Raw genomic sequence first — 19313 nt, forward strand, 5'->3', positions numbered from 1 at the left:
ACACACACACACTCACTCACTCCCACAGTCTCACACACACACACTCACTCACTCCCACAGTCTCACACACACACACTCACTCACTCCCACAGTCTCACACACACACACTCACTCACTCCCACAGTCTCACACACACACACACTCACTCACTCACTCCCACAGTCTCACACACACACACACACTCACTCCCACAGTCTCACACACACACTCACTCACTGGCACTCCGCTCCGCTGCACTCTGGGCTCTGGTTGGAGGTGCTGGAGCACAACACCACTGGTCAGGGAGCCACGCTTAGTGTCGAAGGGAGCTGCTGCTAGCTCACAGGTCTTGCAGTGAAGAACACTGATCTAAATTATGTCACACGTTGCTCATAATATGAAAGTGCTTCACATAAAGAGTCTAATAATTCTTTTAAGAGAACAGTTATTTACTTTCAGTTATCTGTAAGCACCTTCGTCAGTGCCTCTATATCTTTTTCATAATATGGAAACCAGAGTTGTTCACTGTATTCCAGGCCTCATAAATAACTATTAAATATGATATTTATGTTGTTTGGTTATAGGTAAGTTCATATACAGCAGAAAATTCTCACCATATATACTGCAACAAGAGTATTTATAAGTGCGGATTAAATCAAAACAGTTCCAAGTGCTGTAGAGTAGCAGTGTGCTCCTCATTTCAGTGTTAGGAAGTTTGTCTTTCCAACTGATATCTAGCATTCTCTTTACGAATCACATCCAGAAGCATCCAGCCTCTGCATCTCTATGTTCATTAGAGATCAATTTTAAATGCCATCCCACAAAAGACAAGCTACTTGACAATGAATAGCTTGCTAAGACAGTGAGCTATTGAGCCATACCATCCAGAGAGGTTCAAGATTCAATCCTCAGTGAGAGCTGAGTTCGATAATCTCAGCCAGGATAGCAGTAGGGTGATACAAATGGCTGAACTCACCATCTAGACTGGAACATGCTACTTCTTAGTCAAGCCCTCTTATCCTATTTGACACCCCACACAGTCCTTTGCCTAGCTGTCTAAGGATTTTTAATTGCAAAGAGCATTTAAGTGGTTGCTCCAGTTGAGCTTCTGGACAATGGCGACCCCCAAGATATTGATGGTAAAGGACTTGAAGAAAACTAGAGCTACTTGAACAGGTCAGAAACTGGGTATTCTGCAGTGAATGGCTCACCTCCTGACTTCTGAAAGACTTGCTACCACCTACAAGCACAAGTCAGGAACATTATGGAATTTTCACCACTGGCATGAATGCATGTAGCTCTAACACAAGTTCAAAACCATCCAGGGCAAAGCAATCCATTGAATGGCATCCACTGAAACATCTTCCTCCACCATCAGCAGACCATGGCTCTACTGTGTACTATCTACAGCTTAACTTGCAGCAGGTCACCAAGGTTTCTTCAACAGTACCTCCCAAACTCAAAGCTTTACCACCTGGAAGGACAACTAAGGGCTGAAAATGCATGGGGACACCATCATCTTCAAGTTGCACACCATACTGACATGGACTTGTGTCGCTGTTGAACATGTATTGCTGTTTCTTCATTAACACTCGATCAAAGTCCTGGAACTCTGTACCTTACAGTTTTTGTGGGGGTACATTCACCACACAGGTTACAGCAGGTCAAGAAAAAGACCCACCACCGCTATCTCAAGATCAACCATAGAAGGCATAAAAATGACAGCCTTGCCATTGATACCTGCACCTCGAGAATGATTAAATATTGAAAAAAAGTTATGCCCTAAATATAACATCATGCATCCACAAAAAACTTTAGTGCAAATTACAGTGTTATATGCTTTACTGTAGGTCTGGTAGCTGATGGGAAAAGAGAACTGAAGATGCTTGCCCTAAATGTTATCTTTGAGCAGTATGATTCTAGTCTTCACACAAAGCTGTACATCCAAGTTTAATTCTACTGGGACTGTTCAGACCGGTGTCCAAAATAACAAGGCCATGCCCCTTCCTCCTGTTTCATCTAGCACATCTACTCACTAACCCTGTGTAATGCACCCATGTCCTTGAACTAAAGGAAAATTTGTCCCAGGAGCTTTCTCATCGACATCCAGTCATGAATGCTGGACAGCTCAGTTTTAATGGGCATACCACATTAAGCTATTGGATCACAAGGTACAAGGTTAAAAGAACATTACCACCTGGTAAAAGGCGTCACTGGCTTTGTGTTAACACTTATGGAATATCTGCTGCTATATGAATTTGCTAAAACAATATTCTACTTTTGACTTTGTATTTACATCTCCAAATGTTACCACTGAAATCATAAAGGCATCTGACACTGTGCATTCCTAAACAAACTCATACAGGAAAGAAACCTTTATTGTTAGGACACTGTTAGTTTAACATGAATGAAGCAAAACCCAAATGAACAGCCTAATCCAAATGAGTAAAGAACATGAGATTTCCAAAATTATGCAAAGTGTGCAGTGCAAGTGTTATTTTAAAAACTTTGCATGTATCTGTCATGTATTAACACATTCCTACCTGAAGGAGGGGACGTTGCACACCCAACACTTTCATGGTATCAGCACTGGCCAACACTTTCAAAGGATCTGCAACCTTGGTTGCAGCCTCGATTTCCTTATTGACATCTAGATGCACCTGATTTAGGAAGAAGTTCTTGATGTACATGGTGAGAAACTCTCTCAGTGGGCACTGCTTGCCGGAGCCAGTCCACATTGCAACTTCAATCTCCTGAATGAACCTAAAGGAACAAAAAGATCGACTTAGAATTCACTGAGCATTCAGGTAGAACACTGTGTTAGAGGACTGTATGGTGTGTACTCTGCTGACCATTCAGTAAACATCAATAACAAAGTCAGTCTTATAGTTGAAAGGTTACCGGTGTAAAGGAAGTACTCTCTTTAATTTGACAGGCTGATTTGTCAGTAAGATTCAAACCCTTGAAACTGTAAAACCAATTTTCCTTTTAAATTTTGTACTTTATGCAAAGCAATGTTCATATTACCTTCCGCATTACAGAGACACTTTACTACCACATGTGGTCTAACTTATTTCCAGGGCTACAGTCTTTTTTTATTCATTCACAGGATGTGGGCTTTGCTGACAGGGTCAGCATTTATTGCCCATACCTAGTAGCCCTTGAGAAGGCGGTGGTGAGCTGCCTTCTTGAACCGCTGCAGTCCCTGTGGTGTAGGTACACCCACAGTGCTTTTAGGAAGGGAGCTCAGGATTTGGACCCAGCGACAGTGAAAGGACAGCGATCTATTTCCAAGTCTGGATGGTGAGTGACTTGGAGGGGAACTTCCAGGTGGTGGTGTTCCCATTTATCTTCTCCTCTTGTCCTTCTGGTGGTAGTGGTCGTGGGTTTGGAAGGTGCTAAGGAGTCTTGGTGAATTCCTGCAGTGCACCTTGCAGATGGTAAACACTGCTGTTACTGTACATCGGTGGTGGAGGGAGTGAACGTTTGTGGATGTGGTGCCAATCAAGCAGACTGCTTTGTCCTGGACGGAGTCCAGTGTCTTCAGTGGAGTGGGAGCAGCACTCATCCAGGCAGGTGGGGAGTATTCCATCACATTCCTGACTTGTGCCTTGTAGATGGTGGACAGGCTTTGAGGAGTCAGGAGCTGAGTTACTCGTTGCACGATTCCCAGCCTCTGTCCTGCTCTTGTAGTCACAGTATTTATATGGCTAGTCCAGTTCAATTTCTGGTCCACAGGAACCCCCAGGATGTTGATAATGGGTGATTCAGTAATGGTAATGCCAATGCCATTGAACATCAAGAGATCTCTTGTTGGAGATGGTCATTGCTTGACACTTGTGTGTCGTGAACGTTACTTGCCATTTGTCAGAACAAGCCGGGATATTGTCCAGGTCTTGCTGCATTTGGATATGGACTGCATCAGTATCTGAGGAGTCGTGAATGGTGCTGAACATTGTGCAATCATCAGCGAACATCCCCACTTCTGACCTTATGATGGAAGGAAGGTCATTGATGTAGCAGCTGAAGATGGTTGGGCCAAGGACACTACCCTGAGGAACTCCTGCAGTGATGTCCTGGAGCTGAGATGACTGACCTCCAAAACCACAACCATCTTCCTTTGTGCTAGGTATGACTCCAACCAACGAAGAGTTTTCCACCTGATTCCCATTGACTCCAGTTTTGCTAGGGCTCCTTGATGCCACACTTGATCAAATGCTGTCTTGACATCAAGGGCAGTCACTCTCACCTCACCTCAGGAAGTTCAGCTCTTTTGTCCATGTTTGAACCAAGACTGTAATGAGGTCAGGAGCTGAATGGCCCTGGCGGAACCCAAACTGGGCGTTAGTGAGCAGGCTATTGCTAAGCAAGTGCCGCTTGAAAGCACTGTTGATGACCCCTTCCATTACTTTACTCATGATTGAGAGTAGACTGATGGGGCAGTAATTGGCAAGGTTGGATTTGTCCTGTTGTGTGCAGGACATACCTGGGCAATTTTCCACATAGCTGGGTAGATGCCAGTATTGTATCTGTACTGGAACAGCTTGGCTAGGGCTGTGGCAAGTTCTGGAGCACAAGTCTTCAGTACTATTGCCGGAATATTGTCAGGGTCCATAGCCGTTGCACTATCCAGTGCCTTCAGCCATGCCATTTCTTGATATCACTTGGAGTGAATCGAATTGGCTGGAGACTGGCATCTGTAATGCTGGGGACCTCTGCAGGAGGCAGGGATAGATCATCCACTTGGCACTTCTGGCTAAAGATTGTTGTGAGTGCTTCAGCCTTATCTTTTGCACTGCTCTGCTGGTCTCCTCCATCATTGAGAATTGGGATGTTTGTGGAGCCTCCTCCTCCAGTAAGTTGTTTAATTGCCCAACACCATTCACGACTGGATGTGGCAGGACTGCAGAGCTTAGATCTCATCTGTTGGTTGTGGGATCGCTTAGCTCTGTCTATCTTGCTGCTTATGCTGTTTGGAATGCAAGTAATCCTGTTCTATAGCTTCACCAGGTTGCCACCTCATTTTTAGGTATGCCTGGTGCTACTCCTGGTATGCCCTCCTGCACTCTTCATTGAACCAAGGTTGAACCCCTGGCTTGGTGATAATGGCGGAGTGGGGGATATGCCAGGCCATCAGGTTACAGATGGTGTTCGAGTACAATTCTGCTGCTGCTGATGGCCCACAGCGCCTCATGGATGCCCAGTCTTGAGTTGCTAGGTCTGTTCGAAATCTATCCCATTTAGCACGGTGTTAGTGCCATACAACACCATGGAGGGTATCCTAAATGTGAAGGCGGGGCTTTGTCTTCACAATGGTTCCTACCAGTACTGTCATGGATAGATGCATCTGCGACAGGTATGTTGGTGATGATGAGGTCAAGTATCTTATTCCCTAGTCGCAGACTTAGTCTAGCAGCTATGTAATTTAGGACTTGGCCAGCTCGGTCAGTAGTGGTGCTACCGAGCCACTCTCGGTGATGGACATTGAAGTCTCCCTCCCAGAGTACATTCTGCGCCCTTTCCACCCTCAGTGCTTCCTCCAAGTGATGCTCAACATGGAGGAGCAGTGATTCATCAGCTGATGTTGAGCGGCAGGTGTTAATTAGCATGTTTGACCTGATGCCATGAGACTTCATGGGGCCCAGAGTTGACGTTGAGGACTCCCAGGGCAACTCCCTCCTCACTGTATACCACTGTGCCGCCACCTCTGCTGGGTCTGTCCCAGTGATGGGACAGGAAATATCCAGGGATGGTGATGGTGCAGTCTGGGACATTATCTGTAAGGTATGATTCTGTGAGGATGACTATGTCAGACTGTTGCTTGACTAGTCTGTGAGACAGCTCTCCCAATGTTGGCACTAGCACCCAGATGTTAGTAAGGAGTACAGCAACAGACACAAAGGGCTGAGAAATTGTTAACTTATTTGACCAAAGGCTAGATGGAGGGAGGTTGCAGCAATTATGTTGATCAATACCACCATAACCCCATTAAGTAGCCTTTTTGTAAATTTGAAAAAAATCAATAGCACTGGATGCATTCACCTTTAAGATTGTTGTGTAGTGTTTTAGTTTTTCTCCCACATTTTCACCAACGATCCTCTATAAGACCATAAGGCAGAGGAGCAGAAGTAGGCCATTTGGCCCATCGAGTCTGCTCCACCATTCAATGAGATCATGGCTGATCTGATAATCCTCAATTCCACTTTCCTGCCATTTCCCCATGACCCATGATTCTCTAAAAATCTGTCTATCTTAGCCTTGAATATACTTAATGAGCCAGCCTCTATAGCCCTCTGCGGTAAAGAATTCCACAGATTCATTAGCCTCTGAGAAAAGAAATTCCTCCTCATCTTTGCTTTAAATGGACGCCTCTACTGAAAACTTTAACTTCCTCACTGGAATAGTGGTCAATGGTCACCCTCAAAATCTGCCTAAGTGGTCACTCCTTGAACGAAGCTGGGTAGTGAGTGCCAGTGGCTGTCCAATGGGGCCAGTATATGATAATTGAATGTGAACATGCACACTTCTAGTAGGGGGGACCTGCTCAATACTTAGAAGCAGGAACTCTGCCTAATTTCCCTTTCACCAATTCAGGGCGGCTGTGGCCAATTATAGCATCCATACTGCTTCCCCAGCCAAGATCAGTGAACTCAGTATGGACCAGGAAACAAGCCTGGGTCAGAGATGGTGCCTTTACATTTGAACAACTTGGGGGAAGCTGTTAGTAATTTTACAGACTCAAAGTGATGCTGTAATATTCGTAGTGTAAAAGGGCCTGACACAAAGTTGACCAACAATTTATATTAAGCTCCTGGTCTTTGGGAAACCACTATGTGATCGAAGGAGCTTGGGAGGGAGAGTTGTCATCACTGTTTTTTGCCTACTGTCCAGTGGTCTGAAAAGGCAGCCTGCTCCCAGGTGTTCACTAGACTAACTCCTGATTATTACTAGTTGTAAGGATACTGGCTGTAGAGAAAAATACCTATGCCATATTTCTAACTTGCAATGCTCATAAAACTTAATTTTCTGCCCCACTAGCAGACCAAGCACAACAAATTCATCAGAAGCCGAACTAAAGCACCAAAGTGTTGGGCGACATATTTAACAATACCACAGATGTTATGAAATCTGGGACTGGCATGATTTATTTTGTGTAAATTATTGACAACTGATGGTCATTCTACTTGAAAAGGCCAGGGCGCACCATTTTCAGAGGGTAGGATGCCTGTGGGGAGAGAATGATCACATTTTACAATACCATGTTGTGCAGTGTGATTTGGAAGTAGCACAGGGCTGATGGGAGACTGCAGCAATAAGGGTCAGATTGCCGAAAGTGTCTTAGGAATGATTTTATCTGTTGTTTTTGGTCAAAGGTTGTATTTGATTTATATTCAAGACAACAACAAGCGCTGAAGGGATTGTTTCAAAGCAAACCTCCCTGTTTCTGCAATGGGTGCTTAAACAATGCATAATGTGTAAATGGAACTCAAGCTGTATTTTGTAAGGAGTTGGAGTACACTACTATGCCTTGGGTCACACTCTGTCAGCCTCCTCAAACTTCTTCCAAGGACAATATCTCTCCTTCCCAAGCATTTGAATTAACATTTAAGCAACAATCATATTCAGAAAACAATTATTCAAAAGGACGACAGTACGTTGAATGTGGGAATTCATTTAAAAGTTCTGTGTAACACTGAACACTTAAGGTGATATATCCTTGGATGGTGATCTAAAGAGTCCTAACTGACAAAAGGTTAGGTGGAAGACCAAAGCTGAGGTGATGACACAACATACAAATTATTTAAAAAGAAAAAAACAGTACAATAAACAATAGCTGCAGAAGGAAAGTGACCATGAAAAAGCTTTTGGCCTCCATGCCCAGCTTAGTTATAACAGGTTTCAGTCACATGAGGGAAAAATTAAATGGTCACGAACAGACTAAAAGGATCTTGAAAAATGTAATGCGAAGACAATGAGAAGAACCAGAAAACAGAGCATCTCCAAAACACTTGAATTAAAAAGGACAATTTAAGCCTATCATTGAACTTGGACACAGTTCAATAAAGTTGTTATTTTCTTTGCGCAGCTAATTTAGAGAAGTACAACTAACCAATAATTTGCTTAATTGCTAATAGCTCATTTTAACTTCAGCTGTAACACTCAAGTTGCAGTGGTATGATCAATATATGGTGGAGTGAGTATATTCCCACAGATAGACACAAAAATAGGGAAAATGAAAAATATTTCTTGCCACCCACACATACCCCACCCCATTCCTGCATCCCAATATGACCACCTCTTTCACTTAGTAACTCTAATACTGAAAGTGACTCAATAACACGAGAGCAGGTGACATAACTTATTCTGTGGCCCAGACCTATCAAACAGTCTTAGACAAACGTCCTCCAGGTTACAAGCATGCTCAAAATTATTAATCTAAAATGAACTGGGTGACAAGGTGGACTGTACTAATGAACTATGATTGCATTCAACAAAAACAAAAATTGTCAACAATTTATTTCTGGGAGTAGAGACTTTGTTAATTGCAAAGTCTATTTCAGAAAATCTCAGCAAGTTGCAGGCACACTGTAGATACCTTTTTTGATTTTTCATTCTCCCCTCACCACATCCTTTCACATTATTCTCTGGCTGAAGCGAGAAAACACAACCTGAACACCTCATTGCCAGATTTCCAGTATTTAATCGAATCTCAAAATCAGGTTAAGCATTGTCCATTAACCCCTCTCCCCAAACTCAATATTTCAGTGCCAGTATCATGCTGAGAACAATGACATCATCACCAACGAGTAAACTCATTCACAAAAAAGTCAGTCAAGTTACATCAGAAAGTTAATAAAGGCACAATTGTTGTAATGACACCAGACCAGATAATAAGTTTAAAATCCCAGCAAGCTGTGAAAGTGAATGATATAACTCTGCCAAATTGTGGTCTAGCTATGGAATCTGATGGATTGGTCAGATGGAGCTTCCCACTCTCAACTGACTCTAGTTCGCACTTCAAGTTGACCCTTAATGCCCTCTGAAGTCATTCAGTATAAAAAATGGTGGCTTATCATTCAGAGAAATGAGTGATGGGCAACAAGTATAGCCAGTATTGATCCAAAAAAAACCCTAAATAAAACAGCTGGACTCTCGTGAGTTATATCACTTCTGATTTTTAATTATTTGTACTTAACTCACTAATTCAAAGCCTGCACTGGTTAAGCCTTTGGGGGTTGGTTTCTTGGTACCAGTCACCATCTTATACAAACTGGCCAATCTTGTGAGAGATTAGGCCGACAGCACTGGAAAATGGTTCAACAAAAAAGATTTGCCAAATCAAATGAACAAGTAATTTTGTAACGATCCTGTCAGGGTCCGTTAACGGTTAAAGAAGAAATCCGAACACGCAGCAATCAACTGACAGAGCTATGCCACATGATTCTATGTTTTTAAACAAAAACAGACTTCATTGTATATCAAAAAGAATTACACAAAGTAAGCAACATTAACTTAACACCATAGTTTATAATTACTTATGCTATGCACTCAGTTCTACTTTTTATTTCCCCCCAATAATTTCCTTACACATTACAACAATCTTGAAGCTTCATACACTTCTTTAGGGAGCAAGCCACAGCCCTCTGGAATTCACTTTAATTCTCTCCAGTGTTCCAGCTATCCAAAGTAAGATTCTATGGGGATCCTTCCATTAAGTTTTTGGAGATGTGATCCTCCACTTTTTCCTTACAGGCCTCAAGACTGTGGATGCCTCAGCTCCTTGTTTGGATTGACGACAGATACCCAACTGCCTTCCCACAGATTTCATAGAAAACTCTGCTGATTGCTTTCTGCCATGAGGCTCTGTGAAGACCACTGTAGGTTTCTTCCACTAGCTGCAAGCTAGAGCAAATCTTTTAGCTGCTTTTTCCTAACAAAACGCAAACTAAACTGCCTGCTATTGTCAGCAAACACACACAGATAAATTAAACCAAAGAACTTTCTAACCAAGACTCCACCCTGAATCTCTATCTCTCTGGTAACATGGCATGCTTTGGGATGGTGTAAACAGAATGGTTTTAACAGAAATACAAATTATTTTCCTTCAGCACAATTCTTAGATTTTGCAACCCATGTGAATAAATTTATGTTGCTAATGCTGTTTTATGACCCTTTCCCCAGACTCCCTGGTTCTTCTACAAGCTTGAAGATGGATCATTCAACATTCAAGATTTTTTTCACTATCAATTTTGGCCTTGCAAGATAAACACAGGCAACCTTTCAAGTGTAACAAACTCAGGCTTATTTCAGTTGTATTTACATCAGAGTTCTTTTTACCAGTTTCTCAACCAGATGTCCACTTATCTTATTTTAACACTTTAACCCAACAACCTTAAAGTTATATTCATGAAACCAAAAGTTATATTCTAATGCATATAAACAATGAATAAGATTTTCACAACAATATGGGTACAATAATGATGTGTCCTGGTAATGGCAGCTTCTGATGGTTGACGGAATTTGATGGATCCAAACGAATGCTATTCTCACCTGATGTCACCAGCAAGTATCAATGAATACTGAACAACAGCAGGGGCCGTGGTTGACTTTTCCCCTTCATAGGCAAGAGTACCAAGATCAATTGTAGCACCCCAGCTGCTGAATTGATTAGCCTAAGCAACTTGGAATGAGTGTGCTAAATAATTTTAGACATCAAGATATTTTTAGTATGGGCACAACCAATCTAAACAAGAACCAGTTAATAGACAATTAAAATGTTAACTATGTTCACCATTTTTTTGGGAACATGTGATATGAGATTTTAGGGCCAGCATAAAAAACTAAGGTCCTATCTAAATCATTGAGACTCAGCAAAACTGATGGAGAAACAGTATTCATGGTGAGTACTGCATCATGCTTTTTATTGGCTGACTTAACGATCACAGAATCACAAAGTGCAGAAGAGGCCCTTCGGCCCATCGAGTCTGCACCGACAAGTGGGAAACACCTGACCTACCTACCTACCTAATCCCATTTACCAGCACTTGGCCCATAGCCTTGAATGTTATGACGTGCCAAGTGCTCATCCAGGTACTTTTTAAAGGATGTGAGGCAACTCGCCTCCAGGCAGTGCATTCCAGACAGTCACCATCCTCTGGGTAAAAAAGTTTTGTCCAGGGCTTATTATGGAATTTTGCTAATAAATTAACAAAAATGTCAGCTTCCAACTTCTGAAACTGTAAGGACTTTGTTATTACACTTAATATATAGTTGGTCTTACACATGATTGCAAAAGGCAAAATGATTTTAATAATTGGAATTGAATGATTCCCAGCAGTTGAAAACTCTGAATTCTTTCATCAATTGAGTCTCAGCATTTCAATATGAGTCTATCCTGAATGGCTTAAGCTCTCCATTAGAACTTTTGAGATTTTATACTTACTTCAATTTGTTGGTTAAGCTTCAGTTTAGAACTTATAAATCACTGGGAGTTATTTCATTATGCTTAAATGTTCAAATTTGGGGCAGAACTGCAACAATTGCCTTTTGCAATTGTTGTGGAATTAGGTTGCTGCTAACTACATGACCTATTATACCACAAGGTTAGCATGGGTCAATCGGAAGGCAAATCAGAAAGCTAACTGGCCTGTGCTAATTTCCCAGACACTGGAAACAGAGACACGTACAGACTACTAAACAATTTGAAGAAATGTCTTTGTAATTAAAAATTGAAACTACATGTATTCTGCAAATATACAACATTCCTTATGAGATCACTCCCCTGAGTATGTTAGCAAAATGAAATGAAACTGTACTTGGTGATATTGTACATTGTACTAAGGCAGCAAGACATACTTTACATATCTGAGCCAACAGTCTCTGACCTTTTGTTTAAAGTTGTGTGACTTAATATTATTTATTGTACCAATTTATTGTGAATGATGAAAGGGAGAATTATAGCACCCTACATACATCCCCATGATATAAGGTTAGCAATGAACTCAACTACCTCTCCACTATTTATGGATATGTAAAGAGAGAAAGACTTGCATTTATATAGCACCATTCACAACCTCAGGACATGCCAAAATGCTTTAGTCAATGAAGTATTTTTGAAGCTTAGTCATTATTGTAAAGTAGGAAATGAGCAGCTAATTCATGAACAACAAATTCCCACAAACAGCAATGTACTAATGACCAGATAATTTGCTTTTTGTGATGTTGGTTTACAGACAAATATTGGCAAGGACACCAGGGACATCAACCTTGCTCATTTTCAAAATGGTGCCATGTGATCTTTTACGCCTGAGTGGCCAAATGGCATCCTGACAGTACTCCCTCAGTGCTGCAGTCGAGTGTCAGCCTAGATTGGGATTTGAACTCAGAACCTTCTGGCTCAGGGGTGGGACTGCTACCTGCTGTGCACGTCCATAAAGAGACAAGCAATTTGTACTTTTCCATCCTCAATTTCTGAGCTTTAGATCTTCTCCTCTAAGGAAAAGGAGCGCGAGAGGAATCGGGAGTTGAAAAGGAGCACGAGAGGATCCAGGAGTTGAAGAGAAGCGCGACAGGAGCTGGGAGTTGAAAAGGGGCACGAGAGGAGCCGGGAGTTGAAGAGAAGCGCAAGAGGAGCCGGGAGTTGAAGAGAAGCTGGGAGAGCAGAGCTGACTGAGGGAGTTCGGTGAGGAAGGAACGAGGTGATCCTGAGAGTACGGTCGGGCAAGCGTTTACTACTTTTATCGCTTATAGTTTTTAAGGTCTTATTTTGTGGTTCTTCATTTGTAAGGGCTACATTCTGTAAACCCGAGGAGCAGGGAAGAAGGGCCTTAGAGTAAAAGGTTTAATTTAATTTAAAGTCATGGCAAGAGAGCTCAAAGCTGTGGTGTGCTCCTCCTGCTTTATGTGGGAAGCCAGGAATATTTCCAGTGCTCGGGGCCAGCATGTGTGTGGGAAGTGTCTCCAGTTGGAGCTGCTGGAAGCCCGGGTTTCGGAGCTGGAGCAGTGGCTGGGGACATGGTGGAGCATCCGCAAGGTGGAGAGTATCGTGGATTGCACAAAAAGAAAGAGAGGTGGTCACACTGCAGGCTAAGAGTCCACAGGCAGGAAGGGAATGGATGACCACCAGGCAGAGCAAGAGGACTAGGCAGACAATGCAGGAATCTCCTGTGGCTATTCCCCTGCAAAACAGATGTACCACTTTGGATACTGCTGGGGGGGGGGGGGAATGGCCTCTCAGGGGAAAGCAGCAACAGCCAAATTCGTTGCACCATGGTAAGCTTTGCTGCACAGGGGAGGAGTAAAAAGTGTGGGAATGCAATAGTTATAGGGGATTCAGTTGTAAGGGGAATAGATAGGCATTTCCGTGGCCGCAAACAAGACTCCAGGATTATATATGTTGTCTCCCTGGTGCTAGGGTCAAGGATGTCTCAGAACGGCCACAGGATATTCTGAAGGGGGAGGGTGATCAATGTTCATCTCTCTGCCTTATGAAGAGGTCTGAGGTGTTATTTTACCTGGCCAGTGCTAGATGAAGACATGCCAGAATCTTTTCCTCATTTCTTTGATAATTACTGTCCAAAGGCTAACACAATTGAAAATCCAAAATTAAGATTGATAGAATTTTGTTACATAAGAGGATTCAGGATTGTGAAACCAAGGCAAGCATACGGAGCTAGGCTGCAGATCAGCCATGATCAAAATAAATCGCGGAATACGCTCGAGGGGTCGAATGGCCAATTCCTGTTTCTATGATGGACTCACATAACACAGTTCCATATGACATGCAAACTGAGAACGAGCTGCAGTACCTGTGAATCCCAATCAGTTACTTTTGCATAATCCCTCACTGGAAATAATCCTTATAGATTGGAAAGTAAATGGATTTTTCCTTCTCTTCCCTCCCCCAATTACACAAGTTATCAATTCGATCGCATCTTCTAAGGCGTCTGTGCAAGGAGCAAATCAAACAATTTAAAGACTCTACAAGATCATGACAGTTAGCAATTCTTTTCCTGAAACAATTCCGCCAACAAAATTGCAATTATGGCTGTAACAATCTGCTTAGGAAGCTTATCTCAGTCTGGCTGAAAAGAATAGGGCATGATATTTTTGAATGTTTTAATAAAATGTACATGCTGGAACCATTATTGCTCTTTAAGAAAGATTACATAAACCAATTATGGATGGTTCCTTTTGTTTATTGCATTTTAGTACAGCAATTACATTGAGTTTAATAACTGCTGGAGGTTGAACTCCTCACTGAGAGCTGGGTTCGGTGATTTGAAGCCTTATCACAGAACTGGTTAATTTTCACAAAAGAATTAATGTACCAAGTGCAGCAGTGAACAATACATAGACCAAGAGGTCCAGCTTCAATCCCTTGTCTCTGCTGAATTAACTGATTTCAGTCAGTCTCTTCAGCTGGCATTACAATTGGCTTCAGAGCTCCTGAATTAAAGAGGCAAGGAAATCAGTCAGGGTGCTGCTTCAGATTGTTAATGTAATGCTGGACTGTAAATGTTTGGATATTATAAGCACAGGTGAAGCTCAACTGCGTTACACCTGGCACTCCCCTTCAACTCTGAAGAATGTCTACTTTATGCAAATTACTGGTGGTTTAGTGGCAGCAATGAGGGAGTGCTGCACTGCCAAGTGCACTGTCTTTCAGATGAGACGTTATTTTCAGGTGGACGCAAAAGATCCCATGGCATTATTTTGAAGAAAAGCAAGAGAATTATCTTTAGTGTCCTGGCCAACATTTATCTCTGAACTAAAACAGATTATTTGGTCATAATGACATTGTGGGTTCTTGTGTGCAAATTGACTGCCATACTTCTCTACATTACAGCAGTGACTTCACTTCAAAAGTACTCTATTGGCTGTAAAGTGCTTTGGGGCATCCTGAGGTTGTTAAAGGCACTATATAAATGCAAGTCTTCAACTGAGCTGGGGAATTGTACCCCAAGTTGGGGGGAGAAGAAAGAATAAACTACAGGACATAACACCTCTTATTTAAAGCAGGCCATTCGAACAACTAGTACAACAACACAATGGATTGTAATTATGCTATGGCAAAAGACCATAACACGATTTAGGTTTGCAATTCTACAAGTTTCCAACTTTAGGTGGAGTGTTTTGGGAACGCATTAAGCAGAGATAGAAGATCAGGAAAGAATGTTTCTGGGCTACATGGATACCTCACAACAGCTTGTAACAGAAAGGCAAGTACAGGGGCTGGATCTTTTTTTGTGGGAAACAGGGCAAAGGATGGGGAGAAATTCATAGATAATGTAAAAACTTACTCCAGTCAGAGCAAAATAAAAGTTGCATTTATAGGATCTAGAGTAATATTTCTCATTAACAGTCAAAGGAAAAAAGGGAGGATTTTACATTTTCACCTATGGAAAGAAAACCTGTCAGCAATTATATCAATCACAAACATGATGTGGTAATACCTAACTGATCTGAGCATTGCTTTATAGTAGGACATATTGATAAAGTAGCTAAAAAAGCATATGGGAACTTGGGCTACAAAGAAATACAAAGATCGAGTACAAAAGCTAGCAAGTGACGCTGAACCTTTATAATTTTCTTGTTAGGCCACATAGAGCATTGCATCCAAATCTGGGCTCCACACTTTAGGAATGATGTGAGTTTCCTTGAGAGGGTGCAGAGGGGATTTACCTGAATGGCTGCAGGGAGGAGGAGTTTAAGCTAAAAGCTGAGGTTGCTCTCCTTGGAGCAGAGAATTTTGAGGGAAGGTTTGATACAGGTGACAAAATTATTACCTACATAAGGTGGACAAAGAAAAATTATTTCTATTAGCTGATGGTTCAAAGACAAGGGTACACAGATTTAAGTTTTGGTAAGAGATGCAAGAGGGCTGTGAGGCAGACTTTTTTTTAATGCAGTGAGTAGTAATGACCTTAAACTCCTTGCCTATGAGGATGGTGAAAGCAGAGATGATCAATGATTTCAAAAGAAAATTGCTGGGCACCTTGAGGGAAATAAACTTGTAGGGCTACAGTGATCGAGTGGGAGAAAGGGACTGCCTGGATTTCTCAACAGAAAGCTGTCATGGATTTGATGCACTGAATGTGGCCTTCTTCTGTGCTATGACTTAATGACCCGAAATTATAATGCTGCGGTAAGATACTAAAGAAAGTCCCCATTCTTGCACCATCACTGCTCCCAACATTCACTCAATAAACATTTTCTGCCTTTGTACCGCTCACAAAAACTGCACATTGGTAACTGGTGATTAAACAAATGATAAGAGCCTAGAAATTATTTGAAAATATCAGCAAACGGCTGCTGTATTCGCATGACATTCCCAAGTCTGCAATGCTAACACAGGAATTAATCAGTTTATTTTTAATGAGATAATGCTGCCATTAAATAATGTACAAGAAAATGCCAAACAAACACATTAAATGTTCGCCTGGTGATATTGCCAACTGTCATTTCTAGGCTAATATTAACAAACTTTTAATTTTTTAGGAATGCCTGTTCTCCCTTACACATTCTTGCCACTATAGCTAAAATGGCATATTAACTCCTAATTTTGGGAACCTGGCGTGGTGTTGGGCTGAGTAATAGCCTCATTCAGTACCATAAGTCCTTTCTTCATAGAGCCAAATAATTTGTATGAAAAAGAGGAACTCTACAATTTGGATGATAAAACTAATGCATATTTTCAGGGTTTTGCACTTCTGAGTAATGGACTTAAATAAAGGGTCTATGACAAGTAGAGTGTATAATATGCACTGTTGGGATCGGACTTACTTTAAGGGGATGCATGCACCACACTGTCTCAGATACTTTCTACCTGCAACAACACATTTAATATCAGGATTCCAACTACAGAAACTGACCATTTCGATCCTTAGTGGGGGGAGGTTTCAAAATTCTGAGCTTCATTTTCATTAAAACATTTCCTAAAAACATCAGAGAGAACAAGAACAGAAATGAAGGTGGCAAGGGCTTCAGAAGTTAAAATAAAAACTGCTAGTGTGCGCGGTGTGTCTCAGACGTGACCTAACTTTTAAAGCCAAGGGCAATAGATGGCTCTAACAATTGACAGCAGCTGCTTTCAAAACAACCCCAGGCATCTCAAAACAAGGTCTCACCATCAAGTCTCTTTATAAAGAGGGATTATCAAAACTATCCTTCTTTGAATAAGGGCGGTGTCACCATTAGGAACCTTTTCTCAACAGCAAATGACATGATCAGGACTCCTTTCAAAGGATTGAGACTCTCTTGGACAATGCCAAACACCTGCATGAGCCTAGAACAACAGAACAGCCTTGGCAAGTGTGATTTCCAGATGTTGTTATACTTGTGGGGATGACTGTCATAATTCATGCACGCTCTTTACTTATGGATCTGTGAAACTTGTGAACATCATCACTTGTGGGATGTATGCCACTGATTCACAAAATGCTGAACACCTGAGAACTCTGGCACGAATACCAAGTACTGAACACATTAAAATCTGAGACCTATTTGGTAGTATCACTCACACTGACAACAATAGTTACTGTTGTACATGGAAATATTAGAGTTGTGTAGTCAGGAACACTCGTGAGGTTACATTTGAGATACACAAATTATGCAGTGTTACAGGAATGCATTCCTACTTCTAACCAATTTAATATCAGAGCTGGAATCATTTAAAGTCACCTTGCTTAAAAGAGGAATATGTCTTTCCCCAGAATTGCTGTTCATTCTAGAAGTCTGCAGTTTGCATTCATTTTACTATACAGGTTTGAGGTACAACTTAAGATGCCCAACAAAACAAACACATTAACTACAAATTATAGCATTGCCCTCGGTCACAAAATTTACTAGATTTAAAAATGCAATAAATTGCTCTATTCATCTGTTTGTATTTTGGGTTTAACTTATTCAAATCTGAACTGCTTATGCCTCATTTTCTCCATCGTAAGAAGTATATGATGGCATGTTACAATTAAATTCATGCTCCTCTGGTCTATAAACCCCCAGTTTGTCACACAACAAAAGTTACTTCAATTTGACAGCTAATATATGAACGATGTTATTGGTTAGCAAGTTGTCACTAAGGCTGTAGAGAAAAGGGGAAAAATGAGTTTCTAATGTAAAACACTCGTGAAATAAAAATAATTAAACCATTTAAAAAAAAAATCTCTGCTCTGAGTGGCATTATCACAAACATATATGACAGGCATGTTAACAAAGCATATCAGTTAACAATTAACAGATACTGGTGTTGCCAAGTTAAGCCTAAGTCAAAAAGGGCAGACAGAAAGTCCAGTCTGCAAATTAACTAATTTTCTGGCATGTAACATCATCAGATTTTAAAACTGCACTGTTATGACCACACTATGCTTTTTGGGTAGGCTGTTACATAAATACTAGCCGTTCCACCGTAGTGGAGTTAAGACCAAGTGCAGTCTATAGGGGACAATTTGACCAGGGTATATGGACTTAATTCAATTTACACTTTGAAGTCATGAATCTGTCTTTATATGCAACTTATTGATTTTATATTATCGTTTTAAAGTTAAATAACAAAACACACGCCAGTTTGTGGAGCAACAAAGAGCTAGTTGCAGTGTCAGCCTTTCCTAGCAGTACAGCCTGAAGCAGGAAAATGCAAAACTGGGTACTACACAGTATATACCACTGGCAGATGAGTGTAATTATATAGTGAAGGATTCACATAGGTATTTATCATTATAAATGTCAACCTAGTGTCATATCCAGTACCAGCATATCCTACCCTGAACTTTAAATTAATTTTCATGTTTTAAAACTGATCACAAAAGGCTGAAAAGATGGCCACCTGAGGGTTACCAGACTTATTTTGTGGATTCAAATCATTCCCCTGTCTCAAGAGGGAACAAAAGGAACATTACAGATTGACGAGGTAGAAATGTAATGGATGTTATGCTGTTGACAAGGTGGCGGGGGGGTGGTGGTATGGTGGAGCAGATGGAGCAAAATAGGTCAGGGATCGCTTGGAAGTCAGGAGAGATATAATGACAAAGATGTCATGGACACAAGACAAAGAGGATGGTAATAATAGTGTTAAAAACTAAAGCAGGTGCTAATAGCAGCCTAGTAGTCTCTCTACAGATGCTGCCAGACCTTCTGAGGCTTTCCAGGATTTTCTTTTTTAATTTCAGATTTCCAGCATCTACAGTATTTGGTTTTTATTTCAGACGGACCAATGCAAATCAATGTCCTTTCCTGAAACCAATCCAAAAGGGTATTATCAATTTGAATAGGTCATTCAAAAACAAAGAAACTGACTGTCTCAAACTCTCAAGGTGTTAAACCACAACTCAAGG

At 41.3% G+C, this 19313-nt stretch overlaps 1 protein-coding gene across 1 annotated transcript in view; it reads right to left on the reverse strand.

The window, feature by feature from the left end:
• Positions 1–19313, reverse strand: part of exoc4 (exocyst complex component 4) — a 525449-nt gene that overhangs the window by 204342 nt on the left and 301794 nt on the right. The window contains exon 10 of the mRNA XM_041202882.1: positions 2523–2742. Coding sequence (XP_041058816.1) covers positions 2523–2742 — 220 coding nt within the window. The remainder of the gene's footprint in view (positions 1–2522; positions 2743–19313) is intronic.

This window comes from Carcharodon carcharias, chromosome 13, assembly GCF_017639515.1.
Source record: "Carcharodon carcharias isolate sCarCar2 chromosome 13, sCarCar2.pri, whole genome shotgun sequence".
NCBI classification, from domain to species: Eukaryota; Metazoa; Chordata; class Chondrichthyes; order Lamniformes; family Lamnidae; genus Carcharodon; species Carcharodon carcharias.